Source organism: Ovis aries, chromosome 1, assembly GCF_016772045.2.
Source record: "Ovis aries strain OAR_USU_Benz2616 breed Rambouillet chromosome 1, ARS-UI_Ramb_v3.0, whole genome shotgun sequence".
Classification (NCBI taxonomy): Eukaryota; Metazoa; Chordata; class Mammalia; order Artiodactyla; family Bovidae; genus Ovis; species Ovis aries.
The window spans coordinates 127,714,106-127,742,069 of NC_056054.1; the positions used below are offsets into that span (position 1 = coordinate 127,714,106).

Consider the following 27,964-nt stretch of genomic DNA (forward strand, 5'->3'; position numbering starts at 1 on the left):
TTTCACTAGCACTGAATGTGTTGAATGGATGACTTTAAATACATATATTTTAGCGGCAGAGAACAAAAGATACTTACAATGCAACTGAAAAAATGTCTCGACGTATAAATTTTTATACCGTGGAGGTTTGAAAAAAGCAAAGAACACTAAAAAGTAAACTTACTTTACAGAACACTGAATAACACTTTTATACGGTTTTTGGCATTTCAAAGGAATTTAGATGCAGTATGGCTGACTGGGCCTTATATGAACTCATCAAAAGAAATTCTAATAGAGAACCTTACACGAAGTTTAGACAGTTTTGGTATTAAGGCTCTTAGAGTTGTATGTGCCTTGGAAACACTGGCATGAGTTCAACAAACACCCCAGTGTATGCACGCTGCTTGGCAGCAGCAGAACTACATGCATGTTACTGCCAAATTAAATACCCTATGGTTATAAAATTAATACTTTCATTTTAACTAACACTTCAAGTTTTGTTAGGCAGTCTGAAACTTTTAATGTTTTCTGGTAGTGTATGTCAGTACAACTTACTGATAAAGCAAATTTTGGGGGTAATTAATTTTATTGACGTGTTGCAAACCACCACACCGACATATTATTGAGAACTTAAGTAATTCAGAATCCTTTCCAGAAATTGGAAGCAGGGATAAAAACCACTGTGACAATACAAAACCACTGTAAATTTTTAGATATTTTCCTTTCAGTATTTCAGTAAACATGATTTCTTCTGACATGTATTTAAGTGAACACGATTTACAGTTAGTCTTTACTTTTTTATTATAGCCATTATAAAAGCCATAAACGTTTCCAGAGAAAGCACTTTGAAATTGTTACAGTATTCTCTCATAAAATAGGAGGTAAGCCTGTGAATTTAGTACTTTAGTTGTAGGCACAGCTTGCACGTGAGTGTCACTGATGTGAAACCACTGTCCTTTGGTTGATTCCATTTCAAAATCTGTCAGAAAGGAAATGTAAAATTAAATAGGAATGGGAAAATTCAAGTTAAGCCTTTTTTGTTTTTGCCATAAATATCTGCTGAATACTAGAATTCTGTAAAACCTTTTACCTTGTGGAATATCACCATGGAGAACAAGGTTAGAGAGATGAGTGTTCGCAGTTCTTGTCTTTGCGTAGGCAGTATAATGCCCTGACCTCATGGTACCACTGTGTTCAACAACTCCATATAAGGAATACAGTACCCGAGTATGTTCTTCAGCAACATTCTTTAAAGGTGAACAGAATTCAAAAAAGTTATTTCTAGGCAAGATAACTGTAAACTATGCCAAAGGTCTCTAACCTTTGAGAATGCAGAAATCATGAGTCTGAACTGGAATTTTCTCCCTTTTCTATGTTGCAAATGATTGATCACAGATCTTGAAATTACAAAGGTACAAAGATCAAAAGACTTAGTGTACTCAGCAGCTCTTAACTTCATACTTATGTGAGTTGCTGTTGGAGCATTTGGTAATAAGCTTATTCCCTCTAAAAGATTTCCCCAAAAAGGCAAGTTTCACCTACCTTACACTTAAGGGTACAAAAAGGAGCCAAATCTAAGATTTCTGGAAATTTTATGTGTTTGTTAACTTTGCGTAGGTTAAAACCAGCCTGAAAAAGAAGGATAGTAGATTTAAGTTCTTTTCCTGGAAAAACTGCATATGGTTAAGAGAACTGTTGACCCACCACAATGCCCAGAAGAACAATAACCCAGTCCCAGTTCAGTTGTCTCCAAAGACTCTAGCTCCCTCACTGCTAACTTCCAGTTGATTGGTTTTTGCTAAGTGCACCTACACACAGTCCAGACCCACACACAGTCCAGATTGAGTAAGCTGTTCCTATAAGAACATTCTCAATGTTTCTGCTTTAACCATCCAGAAAAGCCAAATTAGACAAGAGACTCTTGAGTACTTAAAACTCGGCATTAGCAGAATTCTGTGAAGCACACTCCTTGGCCTCACTCTAACCAAGCCTGGCAAACTTCATGAAGATGCACCCAGGTAAGTCAAGCTCACACCAACCACAGGAGAGAAAATGCTCTAAAAATACTTTAGGAATCTAGAACTGAATTTACAACTGGTACTGCTCATGCTAAAAGTCTTTCAGAAAAGATGGAGTCACCAGAAAGATGGAAATCCAAGGTACTAATGCCTTATTATTAAGGGTCAGTAAAAATAAGATACTACACACACACTGAAAATGCCAAATTTGCCAAGTATGAGAGATAACTAATAAAATGGTCTTTTTTCGTTAAATCTGAAATAAGGGTTAGAGTAAGATGCTAATATAATAAAGGACACAGACTGCATGGACCTAACAGAAGCAGAAGATACTAGCAAGAGGTGGCAAAACCACAAAAGAATGATACAAAAAACATGCTTAATAACCCAGATAACCAGGATGGTGTGATATCCACCTAGAGCCAGACATCCTAGAATGCAAAGTCAAGTGGGTGTTAGGAAGCATCACTAGGAACAAAGCTAGTGGACGTGATGGAATTCCAACTGAACTATTTCAAATCCTGAAAGATGATGCTGTGAAAGTGCTGCACTCAATATGCCAGCAAATTTGCAAAAGTCAGCAGTGGCCACAGGACTGGAAAAGGTCAGTTTTTATTCCAATCCCAAAGAAAGGCAATACCAAAGAATGCTCAAACTACCATACAACTGCACTCATCTCAAATACTAGTGGACTTCCCTGGTGGCTCAGACGGTAAAGTGTCTGCCTACAATGCGTGAGACCCGGGTTCAATCCCTGGGTCAGGAAGATCCCCTGGAGAAGGAAATGGCAACCGGCTCCAGTATTCTTGCCTGGAAAATCCCATGGATGGAGGAGCCTGATAGGCTACAGTCAGTCTGTGGGGTCACAAAGAGTTGGACACAACCGAGCGACTTCACTTTACTTTCACACACTAGCAAAGTCATGCTCAAAATTATCCAAGCAAGGCTTCAACAGTACATGAACTGAGAACTTCCAGATGTTCAAGCAGGATTTAGAAAAAACCCAAGAAGAACCCGAAAGGAACCCAAAATCAAATTGCCAACATCCGTTGGATCATATCAAAAGCAAGGGAGTTCCAGAAAAACATCTACTTCTGCTTTATTGACTACAACAAAACCTTTGTGTGGATGATAACAAACTGGAAAATTCTTCAAGAGATGGGAATACCAGACCACCTTACATCTCCCCTGAGAAATCTGTATGCAGGTCAAGAAGCAAATGGACATGGAACAATGGACTGGTTCAAAACTGGGAAAGGAGTACATCAAGAATGTATACTGTCACCCTGCTTACTTAACATATATACAGAGTATGTCATGTGAAATGCCAGAGTATGTCATGTGAAATGTCATGTGAAGCACAAGCTGGAAACAAGATTGCTGGGAAAAATATCAATAACATCAGGTAAGCAGATGACAGCACCCTTATGGCAGAAAGTGAAGAAGAACTAAAGAGCCTCTTGATGAAAGTGAAAGGAGAGCAAAAAAGCTGGCTTAAAACTCAACATTCAGAAAACTAAGATCATGGCATCCGGTCCCATCACTTCATGGTAAACAGATGGGGAAACAGTGGAAACAGTGGCTGACTTTATTTTGGGGGCTCCAAAATCACTGCAGATGGTGACTGGAGCCATGAAATTGAGACAGTTGCTCCTTGGAAGAAAAGCTATGACCAACCTAGACAGCATATTAAAAAGCAGACATTACTTTGCCAACAAAGGTCCATGTAGTCCAAGCTATGGTTTTTCCAGTAGTCATGTATGGATGTGAGAGTTTGACCATAAAGAAAGCTGAGCACTGAAGAATTGATGCTTTTGAACTGTGGTGTTGGAGAAGACTCTTGAAAGGCCCTTGGGCTGCAAGGAGATCCAACCAGTCCACCCTAAAGATATCAGACCTGAGTGTTCATTGGAAGGAGTGATGCTGAAGAGGAAGCTCCAATACTTTGGCCACTTGATGCAAAGAACTGACTCAATGGAAAAGACCCTGATGCTGGGAAAGACTGAAGGCAGGAGGAGAAGGGGATGACAGAGGATGAGATGGTTGGATGGCATCACGGACTCAATGGACATGAGTTTGAGCAAACTCCAGGAGCTCGTGATGGACAGGGAGGCCTGGTGTGCTGCAGTCCATGGGGTCGCAAGGAGTCGGACACAACTGAGCAACTGAACTGATATCTAAAAAGAGCAACATGTAGTAAGACTAAGGAGGGACTGTGCCTAAATTTCTCTTCCAACTTGACGTTATCTTCATCAAACCCTTTTGTGTTACCCATATGTATACTGTTTTGACTTCCCAGGTGGCTCAGTGGTAAACAATCCACCTGCTAATGTAGGAGACTCAGTTTCAATCCCTGGGGTGGGAGGATGCCCTGGAGGAGGAAATGGCAACCTCCAGTATTCTTGCCAGAATAAGCCCATGGACAGAGGACCCTGATGGGCTACAGTCCATGGGGTCACAAAAAGTGAGACAAGACTGAGCAATTGAGCACACACACCTAAGTACTGTTTTACTTTCCTACCTCTATGAAGTCAGAACTAAGAAATAACAGAAAACAAAAACCACACACACACTTAATGTGTAGAGACAGTAACAAATAAAGCAGGTGTTACATATCTGAAACAAAGTTTAGGTAAGAAAACAAGGGGTACCTGCTGAAATCTCTTGAAATGAAGAGTGAGAACTGGAGGAGCGAGAGAAATTAGCATCTGCTTCTTAGCATTGGTGTAAACATGCTTCCTTTCGCCTACAGAAAGAACCAAATGTTAGCAGTGTGAGCATCATTTTAGACTTCTTCAGCATTCACATCTGCTATAAAATCATTTCAAAACATCTAAGTCAAAGATTAGTGAGCTTTCTGGAAAGAACCAAATAATAAATATTTTAGGTTTCTGGATCAAGAGGCAAAAATCAAGGCTATTTTATATGTATTAATACACGAGAGAAAATTTCCACAAATTTTTACTATTATAAAATAATTGAGTACAATTGCAGTCTACTGAAAAGAATACAACTATGTTTGGAGAAGTAATTAATCGGGGTTCAAAGTTAATGTTTTCTATCATAAAATCATTTTCAAATGTTCATCTATAAAAAATATTTTTAGCTCAGAGATGACAATAAAAACGAGGTGGGCCAAGTTTAGAATACAAACCATAGTCCACTCACACCAGCACTAAAGCAAACAGAAATGCTATAAAATCAACATGATTCACTGTCTATAAATAAATAAAACAAAAACAACATAGAGAGAAAGACTTGTCAAGTGTTTCAACAATTCAAGTGAGAATCCTTAGGGAATCTATGGTCCGTCCCTATCCAATTTAACCCAATCTATAAAAATAAAAAGGTGGGGGCTAGGGGTAGGAGAGGAATTACTAATATCTTTCTGTCTGTATCCGGAGAAGCCTGTAAGGAAGCACTGTGCTCCCAGGACCCTGCACTGGGATGTCACCACACTGAAGAGTTCAAGCGTGTTTTCCTGGATGCGGGGGGATGAGGGCCATCACAAGTGAGAGGAAACCAAGGACACACAGAAACAGCCTCTGTCTCTGTGAGGAGCCTGTGGAGACAACAGCTCAGCAGGATGACTTCCTCACGGAGCGCTTGCTAGCAGAGCGCGAGCTGCCCCACCCAACTACTGGGACGCCAGTGAACTCTGCTTACCCACCCTTCTGTGAAAATGTTTACACAGGAAAGGACTTAGTGACTCCATCCAAATCCTGGCACAATTAAAACAGTTAACAGTCTACTGATGCAGTGCCAACTGTTCTACTGAACATTAACTTTACTTTCTGTGAAGCATCTAAATACCTTTCATATTTGCCTTTGGTCCACTGTATTGTCTGCGTGTGCACACTTCACAAAGCAGTTTATTAGCATCCCGAAGTTTCTCATTTCGAGTGAACTGATACAAACAGTGTTGGACTGAACACTCATCGGTGTTGAAAGCCTCCCTATTTGCGAGTGTACAGAAAGCAGTCTCTGGATCTTCGTTTACAACCTCATATACCTTCGTCCCGGGAGTAGGATCGTCATCCAGAATCTCTATATTTATTTCGTCAGGTTGCAGAGCAGCATTCAAGTTAAGGTTCTCAAAACCACTGGAAATGTCCACTTCTCCATTGCTCCCTTCCTTCAGGTAGGCACCGTTTAAATTCCTAGGACATTCAGTGGCAGACGATGCCAAAACCTCCAGATCATTATCCACACTGACATTTTTCATAGCTGCTTTCTCTGTGGATTTTTGATTGTCAGTTATACTTTCTATCATTTTTTCATGGCCATTCAAGTCTTTCTGATTAACACAATATTCTTTAGGTGCAACTTCCTCTTGTGAGATATGGTTGGATTTAATATCTGCTTCTCCCTGAAGTGACATTTCAACTTCACATTCATTATCTTCAGGATGGTCAATGGCATAGACATCATTTAAATGAAGAACTTTCCCTTGAATTTTCTGTTGTCTTCGTTGGTTCTGTGTAAAAAGTACAAAATGTTAAAAAAGAGAGGGAGAGAAAAAGCATACATGTACCACATTAGATTTTCTTATTTATCAATCAAAAATAAATAATAAGGAAGAGTTCACTCCCAGAAAAGTTCCTTTACTGTCAAAGAGATTAAATAATTATAAAGAAAAGTTCTGTGAAAGGAGGGGTAAACCATCACCAATATTCAAAAAACTGTCACACAGGAGCAAATAAAAATGGGCACAATTTAGACAGAGCAGTCTAGATCTAGACACAGCAGCGAGGCTGCTGAACCCAAGCAGCCATGTGTGAAGGTGGGGGGCGAGTGACGACACATACATCAGGAAGGGATGTATCCATGTGAGTTATAACTACACGATCAAGGCTTCACTTAAGAGATAAAAAAACAATCCGAAAACTCAAGGACAAGCAGAGGGATGGAGGATAAAATTCCAGGAAACAAACAGCCCCAAATCAGAGAAGCAGCAAGGAAGCCACATGTACAGAGGACACTTAAATCACTAGCCACTTAAACCACCTGCTTTGCTGTTTGCTGCCTCTGTCCCAGCATGGGGGTGTGGGGTTGGTGTGGGCAGGGTTTCACGGAGATTCCTGTTACTGGAATGGCTGAACACTCAAAGGGTTAGCACTTGAGCTGTCATAAAAGGACAGCCCCATGAGGCTAATTTGTAATACCAGAAAGTTGAAGGGCCACATGCAGGGCCCCGGACACAAATATTTTCTGAGACGCTTCAGTTAAAAATAGTTACACATGAAAGAAAAATGAAGGAGATGAGCAAATACTTCAAAGGAAACACAAATGGCCCTTAAACATAAAAATATGCTTAACTTCACTTTCATATGTTGCTGATGGGAACATAAATTGGTATAGCTTTTGTGGAGGGCAATTATTTTAGCAAAACTACAAATACAATCCCTCTTCTCAAAATATATGCTACAGATGACACATGTATAGGGTTATTCACAGAAGCACTGGCCATCACTGCAGAGGAGCACAGGTGTTTATACATCTAAATCAATAAAGAAACGGTCAGATGAACTATAGCACAGCTTTTAAGAGTATATCTTTTAAACTATATTTTGTAGAAGGCTGAGTGCTGAAGAACTGATGCTTTTGAGCTGTGGTGTTGGAGAAGACTCTTTAGAGTCCCTTGGACTGCAAGGAGATCAAACCAGTCAATCCTAAAGGATATCAACCCTGAATATTCACTGGAAAGACTGATGCTGATGCTAAAGCTCTAGCACTTTGGCTACCTGATGTGAACAGCAATTCACTGGAAAAGACCCTATGCTGCGAAAGATTGAGGGTGGGAGAAGGGGATGGCAGAGGATGAGATGGTTGGATGGCATCACTGATTCAATGGAGTTTGAGTAAACTCCAGGAGATAGTGAAGGACAGGGAAGCCTTGTGTGCTGTAGTCCATGGGGTCCCAGAGTTGGACATGACTGAGTGACTGAACAACATTTCCTACTAAAACAGAATTCTATGTAACTTTTTAAAAAGAAATTTTGGGGGTATAGTAGCTTTATAATGTTGGGTTAGTTTTAATTGTACCACAAATTGAATCAGCTATACATCTCTCTCTTTTTTCTGGATTTCCTTCCTATTTAGGTCACCACAGAGCATTAAGTAGAGTTTCTTTACATGATTGTTGAAAAAAAGAATCTTTGCATCCTGAAACACAAAGAAATGTAAAGATCTCCAAGAATCTAATTAAGTAGAAAAAAACAAGGACCAGAACAGTGTGCATAATTTTTAAAACCAGGAAAACACAAGACCACATATTTGTACTTGATTGTACTTTCCCAATATCTCCACCACAAATAAGACACTAATGAGAGTTAATATATCATACAAGGAGGAAGACTTTTATTGTACACCTTTTATATTTTTAAATGTTAATGTATTAGAAACTTAAAAAATTCTTGAAACTAAATTAAAAAAAAACTTCTTGACAAGTAATGCAGTTTTTTTTTTTAAAGAACAACATTTTCTTCACATATTCTCAAAGAAATTTCACTGCAGAGAATATCACATGAGCTAAGTCTATAACTGCCAAATCGAGTAAAAGCGAAAGTCACGTCGTGTCTGACTGTTTGTGATCCCGTGGACTGCAGCCTGCCAGGCTCCTCTATCATGGGACTCTCCAGGCCAGAATACTGGAGTGGGTGGCCATGCCCTTCTCCAGGGGATCTTCCCAACCCAGGTTCCCGAATTGCAGGCAGATTCTGAGCCAACAGGGAAGCCTGTCAAATTAAAGTGCTGTATATAAAATAACAGACATGTCTACCAGAGTCATTCAGACTTCAAACTCAATAGCCTAAAAGTTAAAATTAGACAACTGCAGTTTTCCTCCTAATTACCCACCTTGGCTTGCTTCTTGGCTTGCTTCTTTGCTTTTTTCTGTAAGTGCTTACTTGTTCCTGAAGGAATATCGTTTCTCTCCTTTAGGTAACTGTCATCATCTTTTTCTTCCTCGCTATCTTTATCTTCATCTTCCATTGTCTTTTTCAGATTTTTATCATTTATACTTTTCTTGCCACTCTTAAAATATGGAGAGAATATAGACCAAAAATAAAACTTTATTACTGCTTGTAAAGAGATTTCATGTTACCTAAACAGTTTTCCATTCCTAATTTACACCAGATTTATTTTTCATACTATTTGGAAACATATCCAGGACAAAATTAATTCATCTGAGACACTAGAAAACAGTCTTCACATACTGAGAAAACAAGCAAACAAACAAGACAGTAAAAAAAAAAGGCAATTTAACATGTGAGTGTAACAGAATGGACTATAGTGAGTTGTAATAGATACATGCTCTACCATGCTGTAATTACATCTATTTCTAAATGCACTTTCTGTTGATAAGTGATTTACATGTCCAACTACAGGTATTCCTTTTTATTCTTTTCTTCTCATGCAAGCAACAGTTTTAAAGAAAAGAAAAAATAAGAGTATGTTTGATAAGACATAGTAACTTTGGTAATCACTTAGTGATTTAAAGGGACCCCCCCAATTTATATTAAGTTGAATAATGATTTATCCAATACTCATAATGTTATTTTTTTTCCTAATATTACTTGATAAGAACTAAATTTATATGGCTTACTCTCTGTTAATATTTATGAACTTAAACTTTAAGGGATTTCTGGTTAATCTTAAATAACGAAAATAATAATGACTTATATGAAGTAAATACGTCCCTATATGTAAACTATCCAAGTTAGTCATCCATAACCAATTCAAAACATAGTCTTTAAAATGCATACATATACACACACATAAAAATACATATATACACGAATACATATATTTAATCATTCTCTTTTCAAATCTTTAAAACTCTTCTATCTCACATATATTAAGAAAACTTTTTCCATGCAAGGCCTAGTAAAGTACAAACTTGGAAACGGTAACAAGCCCTCCCTCACAAAATTTAGCACAGGAAAGAAAACAATCTACTTACATAAAATAAACTCAATAATCTTACCTGATCATCTAAAACCGGTAGAGACAAATCAAGGAAAGATTCATGAACCAAGGAGACCTTAACCAACCAAAAAAGATGATGAGAAAAGGAGGAAAAGATTCACTTTAAACATCATATAGCAAAATCTTGGGGAGGGGGGCTAAATTTTAAAATAAAGGCTTAAGAATATGAAAAACTATACAGTGTTGAGGACTTTGGGTTAGGTATAAGAAATTAAGATATTATACTAACTCCTTCCTGATATAAGGAATGTTCATAGTTCTAGCAAAAAACTATGCATGCTTAGTTCAAAAAGAGTATCTTACAAAACTAACCAGATGTTCCTGTTTCCAAAAGAAACAACTCATGAACTATCCTCTATTAATATGCATAAATCCAGTCTGCACTGCATCTACTTACAGTTCTGCATTCATCACACATGATTGTACTAGTCAGCTCCCCACCAAATATTCGGTCCACGAAACTTGGTACTGATTTTTTCTTTTCATACTCTATAAGGGGGAAAAAGGCTATCAATTACTGTACACAATTAATGAAGTAAGATGAAACTACTTACTTACCTATCTAACCCTGAAATTTTATTTTTAATTTCCTATTGACTTGTTTTTCTCTACTCATAATTACCATAATTTTATTTTTATACTACAGTCAGCAGAATGTACTCCAGCATTCTAAGCAGGATACAATTTAACACATCTTGCACACACACACAAAAATTCTTATCTAGGGTCTAGTCAGTGCAAAATGAATTGTGCCAAGTCAGTGAGACTTTCTGTGCATCAATATTTTAACTATCAAAAGTAAAATGAGCAGACTGGGCTACGCAGGATGATAATTTAGCTCACTTCTAGCTCTAGTATTCAGACACCGGCAGCAGATTTGAGAGTAACTTGCTTTGTGAACTCCATTCAAAATCAAAACAAAAACAAAAAGCCCTTAGGAGAGTATTTCAGACAAAATCCTCCTTTTCTTTTCTTTCTCTATGTCCCCAGAAACAACCTTGGTGAGCTTAGCATAAGGTGATGGAATTTTACTACCTAGTCATCCAATTTTCTAACTACATGAAATCTGTAAGCCTTGTTCAAGCGACAGGTGTCATTTATACAGAAACACATTTTGTGACAGACAGTTGAGCAGGCTAGATTCTCTCCATTAATGGCCAGGCCAGCACCAAGGGCACTGAGGAGGCAAACAGTTGCTCTGTGTAGATTCCAAGCTGGGCTTCACAATTCAGTAGTTGCTAGTCACTGGAGCCATTTAAAGTGGTTAAAATCAAATGAAAATAAAAATTCAGCTCCTTTTGCACCAGTCACATTTCAAGGGCTCAGTTGCCACATATGGCTGCTGTATCAGACAGCAGAAATACTGAAGTAATCCATCATCACAGACAGTTCTACTCAACAAACCTTTCTTAAATCATTAAATGTTACACAACGATAAGAATAAAGTCAGCTCCATGATTAATAAACTAGCTGATAACTAGCAAAGGCAAGTGTAAATCACTAACAATTTAAAGTCTAAGCTTTTGAGGCAATTCTCTGGCAGTCCAGTGGTTAGGACTTGGACCTCTGGCTTTCACTGCTGAGGCCTGGGTTCAGTTCCTGGTTGGAGAACTAAGACCCCTCGAGCCACGTGGCAGGGCCAAATAAAGTCTAAGCTTTTAAAAAATAAAATTAGGATGTCATCTTAGCTCTATGTTTATAAATTTTACCATAATACTACATAAAAAGAATACACCTAGGTTAAATTTTCCTAAAGTATTTACCTTTGGAGTAGTGAATAATTTTTTTAAATCAACAGAGATAAAGAAAAATTATACACTAATAACTGTGGATTTAAAATACATGTGCCAGCAGTCCTGTTTTAATGTACATAGGATTTCAACTATACTGTTTTAGTTCAAGAAGTCAGACATTACCTTTAACTTTATTTTTCAGTTCTTCATCCACTTTTTCAGTAGAATTACCAAATGCTTTAAGAATTCCTTTACTCACTCTCTAAAAGTAATAAAATAAATATATATACTATTAAATATACAGTTATTTTCCTTAGAAAATATGTAATCAAGTAAAGAAAATGATCAAATATTAGCATCTCAAAATTACCAAATAAAAATCAGTATTTTTAAAATCACATTTTCAAAATTAATTCCAGGAGCTAAAAAGAAATATACTTTAAAAAACAATAACTAACCCTTGAGCAAAGGCACTGTATTAGCATTTCAAGATTTTAACCTACTCGAACTAAAGTTTCTCAGAACATGCCCACCTCCTTTGAAAAAGACCACTGAAATATCATGTTCTAGAAGCACAGTGCGCGTGTGCTCAGCTGCTAAGCCATGTCTGACTCTTTGTGAACCCATGGATTACAGACTGCCAGACTCCTCTGTCCATGTCTGTCATTTCCCATGCTAGAATACTTGCAGAAAATTCCCATGCAAAATTTTGCCATTTCCTCCTCCAGGGGATCTTCCAGACCCAGGGATCAAACCTGCATCTCTTGTCTCTCCTGCACTGGCAGGCAGATTCCTAAGCCACCTGAAATCCCAGAAGCAGAGAACTATAGGGACAGACTCCAGTGCTCAAAGTCCAGCTCCATCACTACTGGGTGACCCTGAACCAGGCAATGAACTTCTGGATATCCTAGCTTCATAATCTATGGAGTGAGAAAAATGACAGTAGCATGTACCTCACAGAATGGCTGTAAGGACTGAGTAAGGTAATTCATAAAATACTGAGAACAGTGCTTGACAAAAAATAAAAGCAAAATAAGTATCGTTATCAGTGTGTTATTACTATTACTAATTATATCTACACACACCCTCCCCAAAATTACATCCTGGCAATTAACAAAAATTTTACAATGCAACAAATGCTCCCTGACTCTTACAAAATAGAAATACTTCCCAGATTAAAAAGAGTGTTAAATCACACTCAGAGTAAGAGTAAGGCTGCACTGCAACTGGGAATCGTCTGGGGAGGAATATTTTCCATACCTCTCTCTCTCCTGACATAGGCTACAATGTCAACCCTTAGCGAACAATAATGACGCAAACAGCGAGCAAAGTAAAGCATCCTGAAAAGAATCATTTTTAATTCCCTTCATTCATTTAATAATTAAAATATACTAGCCAAGAAAAAGAAAAGAACAATAAATATATAAAAAAGGAAAGCAAATACACTGGTTGAAAAGGCTGGTAAAGAAAAAAATTTTAATATAATGGCCTCAATAACTAGTGTTCATTGCTCTAATAACCCCTAATAACATCAAATGACAGAAAAGTTAATGAAGATAAGATTATAAAATACACTGGTCAAAATATGCTAACCTGATGTTCTTCTGCTCTCATTCCATCCAATAAATAGCGAAGCAGCTCCTGACTGTCCTGTTGCTGGTAGCCTTTAAATCGCACTGCTCTACAGGGAAGAAAGAAAAACTATGGTGAGTCCACTAAAAGAAACTATTTTTTATATAATCTTAGGATCATATCCCAAATTTTGGCATGTTCCAATTTCTCAAAATTTTTGTTTAGTCCAACAACACTCTTGGCAGATTTAATTTTCACACAAAGTATATGTGTTTTTAAACCACGCTTTAATATTATCTGCTGCATTAACTCTACTCCTATTAATTTTTCATTGTGTTTCCCAGAGTCTTACTGTGGCGCTGAAAGCACAATCAATACGGATACTCACTTTTTACAGACCTGAGAAAAGAGCTCTCTGGGTGTCACGACTCCCTTTTTGGTCTCTTGCATCTCGTTGAGAAACTGGCTCATGGCTAGCGTAAGAGGGCCTGGTGGCTCAAGATTTATTTCTAAGGGTTCCTGAATATGGGAATAAAAATTACTTTCTTCAGTCAAATTTTAGAATTGTTTATCAAAATGCAACTCGTCAACCTATATTCCTATGTTCCTGATAGAGCTGTTCCAATTAAAAGTTCAAAATGTACATCAAAAGATGGAGAAAGCTTTTAGTCCTAAACTATTTTGATAAAGAATTCAGTTTTATTGTTTCATCTTATCAGGAACTTACTGCCTAGGAACTGAAAGAGCTAAATCGAAATGTAGATAATAAAAATGGAGAAGGTAAAACTCATTTCGCTACACAGCATATCAGTCACTTTAAAAGAAGTTTAAACTGATAATGAGTGCTCAGAGCTTCATAAGCAGCATTCCCCAGAAGGAAGCCAAACACTCAGCACAGCAGAAGGGCTTTCAGGAGCAAACACACACAAAGGCCCCTCATAAATATCCATTAGCCTGAAAATTTAACTTGGTAGCTTAAAACAAATAAAAAAGGTGAAAATGAGCACCAGTTCTTAAAAATAATTTAAAATGCTGCTACTCAGAGAGGAAAAGAAAAGAAGAAAAATTTAAAGTACATACTGTTAGTGCCAAATCAGGTGGTTCAATTTTTACAATTGTTCCAGACATTTTTACTTCTTTTAGTAGTTCTCTAAGCACTGGTGTTTGTGACAAATTCTGGAATGCAGGATGGAAAAGAATGGAAAAATTATTTACAGGCAAACCAATTCAGTCAAAATCTTTAAGTGTCTATTCTTCCAAAACAGAAAAACACCATCAACACTGCAACTTTTATTGTGTCTGTTACACACAAAGTAACATCATGCTCTTCCCCCCACCCCAACTGGTTCATAAATACTTCAGTCCTGAGTTTAGTCATCACCTCAGGTCTTTCTCCCAACCACTTACTATGAAGTAGCTACCCTACCCCTACCACCACCATCACCACCACCACCACATGCAGCCAAGGATTTATTTCTGTACTTGGTTCCCTTGTGCTTCTAACACCCAAGTGACAGTTCTGTGACGGCGTGGGCCACGGTTGTTTTGAACCCTTTGGCATGCCAGTGCTTAGCACAGGGTTTTACTGTCATGTAAAGTAAACATTCCCTTGAATTTTCTTTGAAAACACAGGAAGAAACTACGTGTAAGGGAAAAGATCAATATTATCCGTAGCAAACATGCAAAAACATCCCAGCATTATGAGGAAAATACTAAGATCTTTTTAAAGGGGGGAAATATTAACACTGGCACCTGCATAACTGCATTGAAGAAACATGTATTTCCCAAATTACTGAGTCCTTTCACAGTTATTTGGGAAGTAGAATTCATGGAAGGATTTTCTCTCGCCATGTTTTCCTTTTTTTCTCTCTCTTGCTCATTTTTACTCTCCTTTTCTAGCTTTTTATTTTCAAGTTCAATATTACCATTATCTTTTGCTGCTTAAAAAAAAAAGAAGAAAAAGAAATGATTGAGCAAAATGTGCAAGACACCCATACCAAATGCAAAGATATACTTGGGACCAGAATTTGTGAATTTTACCTAATAACATGATTTGCCACCTGTTTGATTATAAATGTTTTATTACAAATAAATTACCATCAAGAGAGAAAAACCAATAAACCAAAAATATTCAGAACTGACATAGGCAAACCAAGCAGTATTCAGTATAAATCCCCTTTTAACTGAACAAATGTTTTTTGCAAATGAGCAATCTTACCCTGTGAAATCAGAGTATAAAGCAATCAACAAAGAACATGGACATGAAGTAAATTTTTAAATGAAGTCTGAGAGTGGAAAACTAACCCTGGAGACTTCCCTGGTGGTTTGTTGGTTAAGAGTCTGCACTCCCAATACAGGGGCCTGGGTTCAATCCCTGGTCAGGAAACTAGATCCCATATGCCAGAACTAAAAGTTCCAGCATAGTGCAACCAAGATCAAAGATGCCATATGCCACAACTAAGACCTGGTGCAGCCAATCACATTAACTAAAAAAAAAAAAAAAAACTAATCTTGAAGTTAGGAACAAACAATTCTGGCTCCACAACAGGTACCTCTGGGACTGTAAAAATCTAAAGGAGCTTTTAAAGCAGATGATGAAAATCAACCCTATTAACTTAATAATGAATGAAAAATACCCGAGAAGTATCTGGCCTTTTGAAGGAATCATAGGCACTTTACTTTCACATCATCCAAACAGTGTTCAGTTCAGTTCAATCAGTCCGGTCCTACTCTTCACCACCCCATGGACTGCGGCATGCCAGGCCTCCCTGTCCATCACCAACTTTCACATCATCCAATCCATTATAAGGCAGGTCTGCCTTAAGCCCTGTGCCAGGCTATAGGAGTGTGGAGTTACTGCTCATCACTAACCCAGATTCTTCATCATACATGACTATATTATTTCTCAGATTCCCTTCTAACTTCTTATAATTGTCTATGTTCTTACTGTTTTACATTCTTAACCAAAGATAGTTTCATAGTTTGAAATCAATCATTAATAATGTTATTCAGCTATATGCAATGATACAGTATGTGAAACTAAATACCCACAGATAATATATTTCAACATTACAGTCTATATTAAGAAACAAATGATTTTACCTGATTTTGGAGTTGTATTACCAGCCTGCTTTCTAACATAATCAACCACCTGACCCAATCGGTTTGAATTACAATACTGGACTTCATCGTCACATAGGTAACACCTGTGTCCCAAAAGATCCCAGAGAAGAAAAGTGACAAACTGACAACCACAGAAGGAGACTAATTTTAATTCAGGGGACCCAAAGTGTGCAACCCTCAAACTATTCCAGTAAAGAAACTGAAAATAAAAACGCTATGTTTTCTTGAAGAAGACTATACATATTAACTCTGCTGTACCGTTTAAGTTAGCCTGAATTACAGCTACATATAAATACTGTGAAAATGCGCCAAACATGTTACAGAAATGATTGTTTACAATGTGAAAGTTTTTTCTAATCATATGTTAAATTACAGACCTACATTATCAAAATTAACAAATTTTACAACTGACAAATGATGTTCAGTGAATGGGCTTCCCAGGGGCGCTAGTGGTAAAGAACCTGCCTGCCAATGCAGGAGACATGAGAGACACTTGATCCCTGGATGGGGATGATCTCCTGGAGGAGGGCAAGGCAACCCAGGCCAGTATTCCTGCCTGGAGAATCCCATGGGCAGAAGAGCCTGGTGGGCTACAGTCCACAGGGTCACAAAGAGGCGAACACAACTGAAGTGACAGCACATGTGCACGTTCAGTGAGCGGTGCTATGTGAATGGTTGTTAAAGATGCAAAATTTTAATGTTAAAAGACAAAAAATGCCAGCCTAACATTTTCATGCAGATTCATTGCCAAAATTTATTATCTCAGTTTATCTGGAATTTGTTCTGAGTGTCCCAACTCTACCATATGCTTTGTAATATCATGAGAGAAAAACAAAGGGTAAAAATTCCTATGTCTTCTACATGCTATAATTGTTGTGTTTGTACAATACTAAGCAAAAGCTTCTCATAACATCACACTCTCTAGCCTTCTGAAAGTGATGCGTGCATGTAAGCTCAGTAGCTCAGTTGTGTCGCTCTTTGTGCTCCCGTGGACTGCAGCCTGCCAGGCTCCTCTGTCTGTGGGATTTTCCAGGGCAGCATGCTGGAATGGGTTGCCAACTCCTCCTCCAGGGGATTTTCCCAACCCAAGGATCAAACCCAAGTCTCCTGCATCTCCTGGGTTGCAGGCAGATTCTTTACTACTAAGCCAATGGGGAAGCCTGAAAGTGACGGTATGTAAACAAATACTTAAAAAATTTAAACTTTCTTGCTCTTTAAAGCAGTTCAAACACCTCCATTCTCCAACATTTCAAATAATTTCCAGCAAACGGGCACAGGAGTTGAAACTCACCATACACTCCAGTTGTCCAAACTAAGAACCAGGCAATGAGGTTCAGATCTTGGTTTCATGTAGTGCTTCAAAGCGTGTTGCTCCTGAGAATTTCTGCCACAGCCCTAGAGAATCATAATCATAAAACTCAAAGCCACAAAAACTCACCAGGAGAGAATTCACAATCTACAGTGAATAAGGAAGTGGATCAAGAAATCCTGCATTCTTACAAATTTAAAATTAAAACTTGAGACTCTAGCGGAGTCCAGATTTCGTTAGAACTTAAACACGAAGAGGCACCTGAGGACATTTAAGGAACAAGGTACTTAGAAAAGCACACACTAGAAGTACTCCTTTGCTCCAGCTCGCCCTTTCCAGTCCTAGCTAAACCACGCTAGTGCAATCATTCACGAGTTCTAGTTTAGACTCCTCAACATCTTCCTCAATATTTTCCTAACTTCAATCTTTCTTCACATACTTATTTTTTCAGTTTAATAGTCCTAAAAGCTCTGTTCATATACTCAATTCAAAAGTGATGAACTGCTCCCAGCAAACCTACTCAACAAATTTGATACCTTCGGACCCCAATCCACCTTTCCAGGGTTAGCGCCCATATTCTATCTGAGTATCACCTACTAGCTAAAACCACCTCGCTTCCACAATACAGTTTCGTTCACATTATTTCATCTGTCTTGAAATTCTTTACCATTACTGCCATGGATCAAATCCCACTTGGTCTTCAGGATCTTGCTCAGAGGCCACTTCCTCTTAGAAGCCTATGCTTCCCAGATGAGGAAACACTGTTCCTCCTATAGACAAACTCCCACAAAACATGGTGTATGTTCCTGAGGGCATGCCTTATTTTCTACCTTACAGTAAAGCTGTTAATGTTGCTATCCTTTCTTCCCTTTCACACCCCTTCTGCAGGAGTGTAAATACTGAAGGCATGAAAAACAGAATTAATCTATTACCAAAGACTAGCAAAATGAGGGAGGTCAATAAGCATTAATTGAACAAGGTAAGTGGGAGACTTCCACCACCTACATCTGCATAGGCATATTCACAAGAGAACATGACCAGATTGTTCACCTCGAGCTGATCAGCCACAGCTAAGAAGCACATCTTCCCTGTGCATCTATGTGAACCAGCCCTTCAACTCTCCGACGACACTACCGTAAGTGGTCCTGTCTCTACTGCAGCTCTTAAAAAATATTACTTTGGGGGTGAAATATCCATCAATGGCTTCTAACCCTTTAACTATGATATCAAACCTACTGATTGAATTTATCCCATTCAACATTCAGTTCTAAAATAAATGAACTGCAATTTGGTATTGATTTTAAAAATTCTAACACCAATTGAGGCTATTTGAAATAAACATGAGATATCTTAATAACTGAGAATCCTGTACTAACACCATAAAACGTAACTACTGGGATGAAAGTTAACAGTGAATACTGATACTGTCTTACCCCAAGGAATTAAAAAACTAGCAAAATAAATAAATTTTATAATAGGAAATGCATTATGGAAAATTTGTAGTAGTAAAATATATTCATGCTCATCATATGTATCTAACAGGTTAAATGACAACTTTTCAAATACAAATAAATAAAAATGCTAACATAAAGTTTTGTAACTGTCTGGCCACAGTGAGATCTTACCTATCAGAATGGTAAAATGAAAAACTGTGACAATACTAAATGCTGGCAAGGATGGAGCGAGTGGATCACTCAAACACTACTGGGAGGAATATAAAATGGGACAGTCATTCTGGAAAAGCTTGGGAGTATCTTAAAAACTGAACATTTAATTATCATATTACCCAGCAATTGCACTCTTGGACATTTTCCCCAGAGAAATGAAATCTTAAATTAAATTCACAAAAAAATGTGTACACAAATGTTCACAGCAGCTTTACTCATGATCACCACAAACTGAGATCAGCCCAGATGTCCTTCAATGGGTGAACAAACCGTGGTACACCTCTACCATGGAATACCACTTGGCAATAAAAAAGAAGCAACTATTGAGACCCAGGACTTGGGAAAACCTTCAGAAGTGTGTAAAAAAAGTCAGTCCCAAAACGTTGTGTATCACATGATCCCACTTATGCAGCATTTTGAAATGACAAAATTTTAGGAGCAGGGAACAGACGAGATGTTGTGAGGGGCTGGGAGGAAGGGTGGCAGTCCAGAGGTGGGTATGATTTTTAAAAGGCAACATAAGAGCTCCATGTGATGTCAGAACTTTTCAATACCCTGACTGTGGTGATGGATACAAATCTACACAGCTGCCGCACCAAACAGCACTTAATACATACAAAACACACATACTCCCTCACACGAACTAAGAGAAGTAACGCTGGGGAGACCTGATTAGGACTGTTGGATTGTATCAATGTTAATATCCTGGTTGTGATACTACACTGTAGTTTTAGAAAATGTTACCACCGCTCAGTCCAGTTTCCTAACAGGTAAACACCACCACCAAGGTTGGTTAAGAGGCCCTCCTGATCTTTAGTATCATGATACCTGTGACCGTTCTGCCAACCAGATACCACCAGACCCAAGGTATTCATTCCCCAGAGGCCAGTAATGTGGCCTGGGGACAGGTCACAGCTCAGTCTGTCCATCCCCAAGAATTATCCTCAGTGGAATGAAGCTGCCTTCCTTACCATCAGTTCCATTCCCCAGAAGCAACCAACATCCAATGAGTGGTCTAGGCACAAGGACAGAGACTTGGGCCCGTGCCGCAGTTCAGGATTTCCCTGATGACCAGACTCCACTGTGGGTTCAGCTGAGGCCCTGGAGCACTGCCTAAGCTTGCTTCTCTCCCTGCTTTCCCAGTACAGTACTCGAGAATACTCCCCAATAAACCCCCTACACACAAGTCTCAGAACCTATTCCCCAGGGAACACAAACTACGCCAACACACATTCTGGTCACCCATACCATGCTTTTAGGTAATATCTTCTAAAATAAGTTCAGAGAGTTTAATACAATCCCAAATCGATCAGAATCTAAGCATACCTGATGGCCACATTTAAGACACAGCCAAACTGAAGGATTTTCTTCTGTTTCTTCTTCAGATTTATCTTTTACTTTATTGTCCGTCTTACAATCTTGGCAAATATTCCATTCCACATTCACTAAAGCTTTTTTCAAATTACCTTGTTCCAATCCTTTTCTAATGTGTCTGCACATAGGTTCTATTAAAACAAATAATAAATATGAGGTAGAATATGACTTTTTTCAGTTAATCTCAAAACTTACACCTGATTTCAACTTCAAAAATGAATTTACTCTATAAACTAATTGTTAGACAACCTAAAAACTTAAATTTTTGTCTGATATCTGATCATGAGATGATTATGTAAGAAAGATCTTATACAAGCTTTGAAGTTCTAGGTATAACCACCACCACCCTAAATTCACTTCAATTTATTAATTGTATCTATTATCCTCTTCATTTTATAAGGTTGCAGAGAAGGTCCCTCATTCAGTCAACAATACAACTGCCGCATGTCTGGCACTGTAATAGACAATATAACCGAAAACCTGACCAACTCACAGCTCTTCCTTTGCGCAGCTCACATTCTTGCAGGAGAAGCAAATAAGTGAATGCACAAGAATCTCCAGGCATGCTATATACATCTGCGTGGCTGCTTAGTCGCTCAGGCATGCCCAACTCTTTGCGACCCCATGAACTGTAGCCCGTCAGGCTCCTCTGTCCATGGGATTCTCCAGGCAAGAATACTGGAGTAGGCTGCCATTTCCTTCTCCAGGGGATCTTCCCAACCCAGGGATTGAACACCCATCTCCTGTGTCTCCTGCATTGGCAGGCGAATTCTTTAACACCGTACCACCTAGGGAGCAGTGCTATAGACATGCTACAGCAGCACAAGAAGAGAAGGCTGAAGTCAACAAAAGTTCACCGAAGAGGTAATACCTGTACAATCTTGGGAGATACGCATAATCATAAACATTCCTCATAATGATTAAGCACTTACTATGAGCATGACAGGGATCAAGATCATCCCCATGGAAAAGAAATGCATAAAAGCAAAATGGCTGCCTGGGGAGGCCTTACAAATAGCTGTCAAAAGAAGAGAAGTGAAAAGCAAAGGAGAAAAGGAACGATATAAGCATCTGAATGCAGAGTTCCAAAGAATAGCAAGAAGAGATAAGAAAGCCTTCTTCAGCGATCAATGCAAAGAAACAGAGGGAAACAACAGAATGGGAAAGACTAGAGATCTCTTCAAGAAGATTAGATACCTAGGGAACATCTCATGCAAAGATGGGCTCGACAAAGGGCAAAAATGGTATGGACCTAACAGAAGCAGAAGGTATTAAGAAGAGGTGACAAGAATACACAGAAGAACTGTACAAAACAGATCTTCACGACCCAGATAATCACAATGGTGTGATCACTCATCTAGAGCCAGACATCCTGGAATGTGAAGTCAAGTGGGCCTTAGAAAGCATCACTATGAACAAAGCTAGTGGAGGTGATGGAATTCCAGTTGAGCTATTTCAAATCCTGAAAGATGATGCTGTGAAAGTGCTGCACTTAATATGCCAGCAAGTTTGGAAAACTCAGCAGTGGCTACAGCACTGGAAAAGGTCAGTTTTCATTCCAATCCCAAAGAAAGGCAATGCCAAAGAATACTCAAACTACCACACAATTGCACTCATCTCACATGCTAGTAAAGTAATGCTCAAAATTCTCCAAGCCAGGCTTCAGGAATACATGAACTGTGAACTTCCTGATGTTCAAGCTGGTTTTAGAAAAGGCAGAGGAACGAGAGATCAAATTGCCAACATCCGCTGGATCATGGAAAAGCAAGAGAGTTCCAGAAAACATCTATTTCTGCTTTATTGACTATGCCAAAGCCTTTGACTGTGTCGATCACAAAAAACTGTGGAAAATTCTGAGAGAGATGGGAATACCAGACCACCTGACCTGCCTCTTGAGAAATCTGTATGCAGGTCAGGAAGCAACAGTTAGAACTGGACATGGAACAACAGACTGGTGCATCACTTCATGGGAAATAGACGGGGAAACAGTAGAAACAGTGTCAGACTTCATTTTTTTGGGCTCCAAAATCACTGTAGATGGTGACTGCAGCCATGAAATTAAAAGACGCTTACTCCTTGGAAGAAAAGTTATGACCAATCTAGATAGCATATTCAAAAGCAGAGACATTACTTTGCCGACTAAGGTCCGTCTAGTCAAGGCTATGGTTTTTCCAGTGGTCATGTATGGATGTGAGAGTTGGACTGTGAAGAAGGCTGAGCGCTGAAGAATTGATGCTTTTGAACTGTGGTGTTGGAGAAGACTCTTGAAAGGGTCCCTTGGACTGCAAGGAGATCCAACCAGTCCATTCTGAAAGAGATCAACCCTGGGATTTCTTTGGAAGGAATGATGCTAAAGCTGAAACTCCAGTACTTTGGCCACCTCATGCAAAGAGATGACTCATTGGAAAAGACTCTGATGCTGGGAGGGATTGGGGGCAGGAGGAGAAGGGGACGACCGAGGATGAGATGGCTGGATGGCATCACGGACTCAATGGACGTGAGTCTGAGTGAACTCCGGGAGTTGGTGATGGACAGGGAGGCCTGGTGTGCTGCGATTCATGGGGTCGCAAAGAGTCGGACACGACTGAGCGACTGAACTGAACTAATGAGCATGACACTGTGCTAACTGTTTATACACATCATCTCATTTAATCTACACAACCACCACGAAAAGCAGACTGTATTACCCCCAATGATAGATGAGAAACCTCAAAGTTAGTGCCCAAGGTCACATAACTACTGAGTGGCTATACTAGAATTTGGATTTAAGTCTTTTTAATTTCAAGCTCATAGTTTAAACTATGATTTCATGGAGTAAACAATCTGAAAAGGCCTTGTGCTTAGTTGCTCAGTTGTGTCTAACTCTTTGCAACCCCATCGATGGTAGCCCATTAGGCTCCTCTGTCCATGGGATTCTCCAGGCAAGAATATTGGAGTGCGTTACTATTTCCTCTTCCCGGGGATCTTCCTGACCCAGAAAAGGCCACATCCCATTAACAAAGGGATGGAGGTATAAAATGTAAAAGTGCATGCTCTCTTCTCAGAATGGCAGTCACAAGTGAAATAATGAGCAGCACGACCTGAGACTGAAAACCCCGCTCGGGCCAGATCAGTAACAGGCTATGCAAGCCACTCTAAAGGGCTTCAGTTCTTTCATGGCTCCTGGAGGTTTAGAAAGTCATCAAGTGGTACAATTAGCTTTATGTCCAATGAATATGCACCAAGAGAATACAAATGCAAATGAGACCATGTAAAAAAACTACTAAAGCCCAGTAAGTTGTCAAAAACAAGAAAAACTGAAAAAAGAAAATATTCTTTTTCAACTAGCAAATCAGCAAAGATTTTTACAAATAATACCAACCTGTGTCATTAAAGGTTCAGAGAAATGCTGCTAGGGGGCCCCTACATTAGTAATACATCTCTGAATGGCAATAGATCCAAAAGAATCTTGAAAATATTTATATCTCAGTTCAGCAATTCTAATTTTAGCATCTGTACCAAGAAGATAACCAGATGTGCACAGTTTGAGCTACAAAAATATTTACTATCACTCCATTCATAACACTGAAAAATTACATATTACCTACATTTATAACAGTGGAGGATTACTCAAATAAATCATGAAATAAGTACCCATAGTCTTCTATATCAATGGAATAAATATCACGCCATTAAAAATGTTGTGCAGACTATTAAATTACATGTCTATACAAACATTAAGTTAAAATGCAAATTACAAAATAACATAATCAAAACACTTTGATCCCATTTTTACGTATTAAAATAGATGTCCATTTAGGGATACAAACATTACTTTAAAGATTTAATTGGTGAAATATACCTAAAGATTCAGAAGAATCATCAATTGGAACAGTTTTTCCCTTTGTCCGTTTCTTTCCCATGTTGGCACTTTAGGGGTTACTTACTGACACAAAATAACAATCTAGAAAACAAGACAAAGTTAGCTTGACCAAAAAAAAAAAAAAAGTTTTACAGTTCTCTAGGATACAGTAACGGAACTAAACCACATCATTTTGTGTATCTATCATACTTTATAAGTTACAAAGACCATTCACATGTATCATTGTTTTCAATAAGAACCCCCAAAGCAGAGTATTACCTCTATTTTTCATAGCTTAGGAAACTGGTTCTTAGTAATGTTAAGAGGTTTTCAATAAATGTAAAGGTCTGGATAGAATTTGTATCTTCTTACACAGATCGTGAAGTCTTAACACTTTACACTATTAGGAACTCAACTTCTCACTACATAAATGTGGAATGGTGGTAGCACTTTGAAACTTTAATTTCCCTTTCTTCAAGGCTATCTTTCTTAGTTCTTGCAGGCAATGCAATTAGATTTATAATTTCTCAAAGAAAAATAAAATAATTCTGAAAACAATCTCCTAGAGGGAGTTAGAAAATTTGCAAAATAGTTTCAAAGCCAACCATATAGTATGATACACTGTTCTGCATCTTCCCATACCAGAACTTCCTATGGATGTTAACTGAAAACTGACTACATCTGTATTCTCAGCCATCTACATTATTATATTCTTGACAAAATCAGTTTGAAATAATATGACAAATCTGAAGTGAAGTGAAGTCACTCAGTCGTGTGACCCCATGGACTGTAGCCTGCCAGGCTCCTTCATCCATGGGATTTTTCCAGGCAATATGACAAATCTAGCTACCATCAAATCACCTCTTCAGTCAACAATTAAAAATCAGAACACATGAAAAATACTGAAAGTACATACAGGTCTACCTAATAATGATGTTGAAAAGTTGTAGTTTACATACATTAGAATAACTTAAGTGTCAAAATTACTTAAATGACTATAATAATTATTTTACCTGGGATGCTTATGAAAATTCTGATTCCATAAGTGGAAAGTAGGACATGGGACATATATTTTTAAAACACTTCCCAATTAATTCTGAAAGGTAGCTGTCATCTTGCTCTGGTTTACAGTCTTAAAAATATTCCTCCTTTAGTTCTTAACGTGTGAGGGTAATTCACAGTAATCCCACAAGGTTTGTAAGAAAAATGAGTGCCAAATCATTAACTGTTACCCTTTTCAAAGATAAAACATTAACAAAGTTTCATTTATACAAAACCAATGTATTTATTAACAGAATACAACTATATGGTTATATACAAAATGAGGGTATATTCTGATTTGGCGGAGGTGGTGGGGAGGAACAGCACCCAAGTTCTTGCCTCCCTCCAATCCAACTCCCTCTAATCTGTGCTGCATTCTAGTACAGACAATGTCTTCCAATGATGCCATTTGCATCAAATCACTCTCCTGATTCAAAGTACTTGACAGTTTTTCGACCCACTCTCCTGTGCTGTGCACTCATGGTCCCTTATAAATTGTCCTCAACACCCTCGTAACCCTGACTCTCATTACTTCTCAGAAAAGAGCCACTAATGTTTAGTCATACAGTGCTTCGGATTTTCAAAGCCTTTTCATAAATATTATCTCATTTGATTTTCACAAAAGCCTTTAAATGGAGCATTGTGCTAAAGTAAACTCAAAATGATGAAAGATCACAGGGTGGCAGAAATGGAACTTAAATCATAGATCTTTTGGTTCCAAGGCAGAATCCCACAGACTCTTCTGAACCCTCCACTCCAAAACACCTTGCCTTCCACCTCTAAGCCTTTACTCTCTAGCTGGGAGTTCGCTCCATCTATCCAAATCTTCCCCATTCCTCCAAGGTTTTCATTTCAATGGAGCCTTAGGCAACCAGTTGACTTTAAATAAACCACTCAACTCTGCTTTCCCAGGATTCAGTGTGCGCTATTCATCTTGTACCCTAATCAGATACCTAAGTGAGATGCTTCTTAAATCTTTTACCTGGACATGGGTCATTTCTCTATTTGGAATCTAAAGTTCTAAGAGCAAGAAAGTGTTTTAGGCCTTACTTCTGAATCACCTACAGCATTAGAATAGTGTTAACATATAGCAGATCCAGAAATACTACTTGCATTAAGACAGAAAAAGAGAATAGTACCTGTGGCATTAAGGACGATTATAAGGTGAAAAGGTAGGTGTACAAGAATGAAGCACACAAATTCCGGTGAGAAAGAAAAAGGTAAAGAAGGAAGAACTCTGCAGCAGTGAAGACAGCACTAGCAAATCTGGTTTGGGACCTGCTAGTCGCTCAGACGCCAAAGGAAAACTTGAAAGACGAACTGTAATTGCTGCAGGCAGAGGACAGTAGGGGGACTGCTTCAATGTGGAAAAAAAGAGCTCCCAATAAATTTCTGACAACTATAAAGGGCATCTAATGAGTTGTGAAAACAGTACTGAGTATTATCATCTATAAAACATCCATAAATCTACTCAATTTCTCAGGCGAGTCTTCAGATGAGCGTTGCCTTCTGGGCCAAATTACTCTTTGCAGGGCTCCAGCAAAAGTAGCTGGTCTTGCCGGCTCTCATATTAACCCAGTTCCCTTCCCTCTCCGCCCTTCCAGTATTTCCCACGCCTGCCTGGGATCCATTAAACATGCATGCGTTTGGAAAACTTCTGTCAGCGGGGCTAAAACAGGGCTTTCAAGTTTCGCGAAGATGTGTCCTACCCTGGGAGCACTGAATCGTCTAGACGACAGCTCCTGCCTGTCCTAATAACCAACAAGCGGACACGGCGGCAAACTCAGCGCCAACTCGTAAGAAGAGTCCCCGGCCTCACGAAGTCCGCCACACCTCCCCTTCCCTTCCAACTGCTCCGCACCCACGGGGGGAACCTCGGGGTCCACTGGGTCGAGGAGGGCGCCAGCACCGACAACTCATTGGTCAGCTCCTGGAACTGACAGGACGTGAGGCCAATGAGAACGCGGTACTGGGCCGAGGCCAGGTAACGTGCTTAAAGGCAGAGGGGCCTTCGAGGAGAGAACGAGGTCGGGGCAGGAAAATTCGGGCTCCCGGGTGCGGAGGAAGTCACGCGAGTGGTGACTGCGAAGGCAGTGGGAGCGGAACTCACCCACAGCGACAGCGCCCATGGCTGCATCCCCTAGTGGGCCCTCGGGCCGGGCAGCCTGCTCCGTCTTCCTCCCCGGTGACGAATTGAAAGCGACAGAGCAGAAGCCAGCGTGACCCCTGGAAAGCAACAACTTCCGGTACGCGGCATTATGGGAAGCGGCTGTGCCCCTTGGGCCCGGCGGCACTGACGCTAGTTAATCGGCGCCTGC

General features: G+C 39.1%; 1 protein-coding gene across 8 annotated transcripts; it reads right to left on the bottom strand.

Annotated features, from left to right (window-relative positions):
* Positions 1 to 755: 755 nt before the first annotated feature.
* USP16 (ubiquitin specific peptidase 16) lies at positions 756 to 27,874 on the bottom strand. Of its 8 annotated transcripts, none has more exons than XM_060403857.1 (19): positions 27,356 to 27,847; positions 26,786 to 26,975; positions 24,606 to 24,707; positions 20,717 to 20,895; positions 17,706 to 17,809; positions 16,394 to 16,497; positions 15,044 to 15,228; positions 14,372 to 14,467; positions 13,680 to 13,810; positions 13,313 to 13,400; positions 11,903 to 11,981; positions 10,384 to 10,475; positions 9,985 to 10,041; positions 8,856 to 9,032; positions 5,811 to 6,474; positions 4,649 to 4,743; positions 1,522 to 1,608; positions 1,070 to 1,226; positions 756 to 958 (listed from the first exon to the last, which is right to left on the bottom strand). In XM_060403857.1, exons 3-19 carry the CDS (start codon positions 24,664 to 24,666, stop codon positions 834 to 836), a joined length of 2,481 nt encoding a protein of 826 aa, XP_060259840.1. In that variant the 5' UTR covers positions 24,667 to 24,707; positions 26,786 to 26,975; positions 27,356 to 27,847; the 3' UTR covers positions 756 to 833. The 8 variants fall into 8 exon arrangements, with proteins under 8 accessions (XP_060259840.1, XP_060259837.1, XP_012042152.1 ...); XM_060403854.1 differs by having other exon boundaries at positions 15,044 to 15,231; XM_012186762.5 differs by lacking the exon at positions 26,786 to 26,975 and having other exon boundaries at positions 27,757 to 27,874.
* Between the last annotated feature and the right edge of the window lie 90 nt (positions 27,875 to 27,964).

Bases quoted from the DNA above. Each gene is read 5' to 3' on its own strand.
- USP16 (XM_004002790.6), bottom strand. From the start codon at position 24,666: ATGGGAAAGAAACGGACAAAGGGAAAAACTGTTCCAATTGATGATTCT. The intron at 13,401-13,679 runs GTGAGTATCCGT...TCTTCCCTGTAG, and splicing joins TTTTCTCAGGTCTGTAAAAA to AGCAGTGCGATTTAAAGGCT. The intron at 10,476-11,902 runs GTAATGTCTGAC...TCCCCCTTATAG, and splicing joins ACTGAAAAATAAAGTTAAAG to AGTATGAAAAGAAAAAATCA.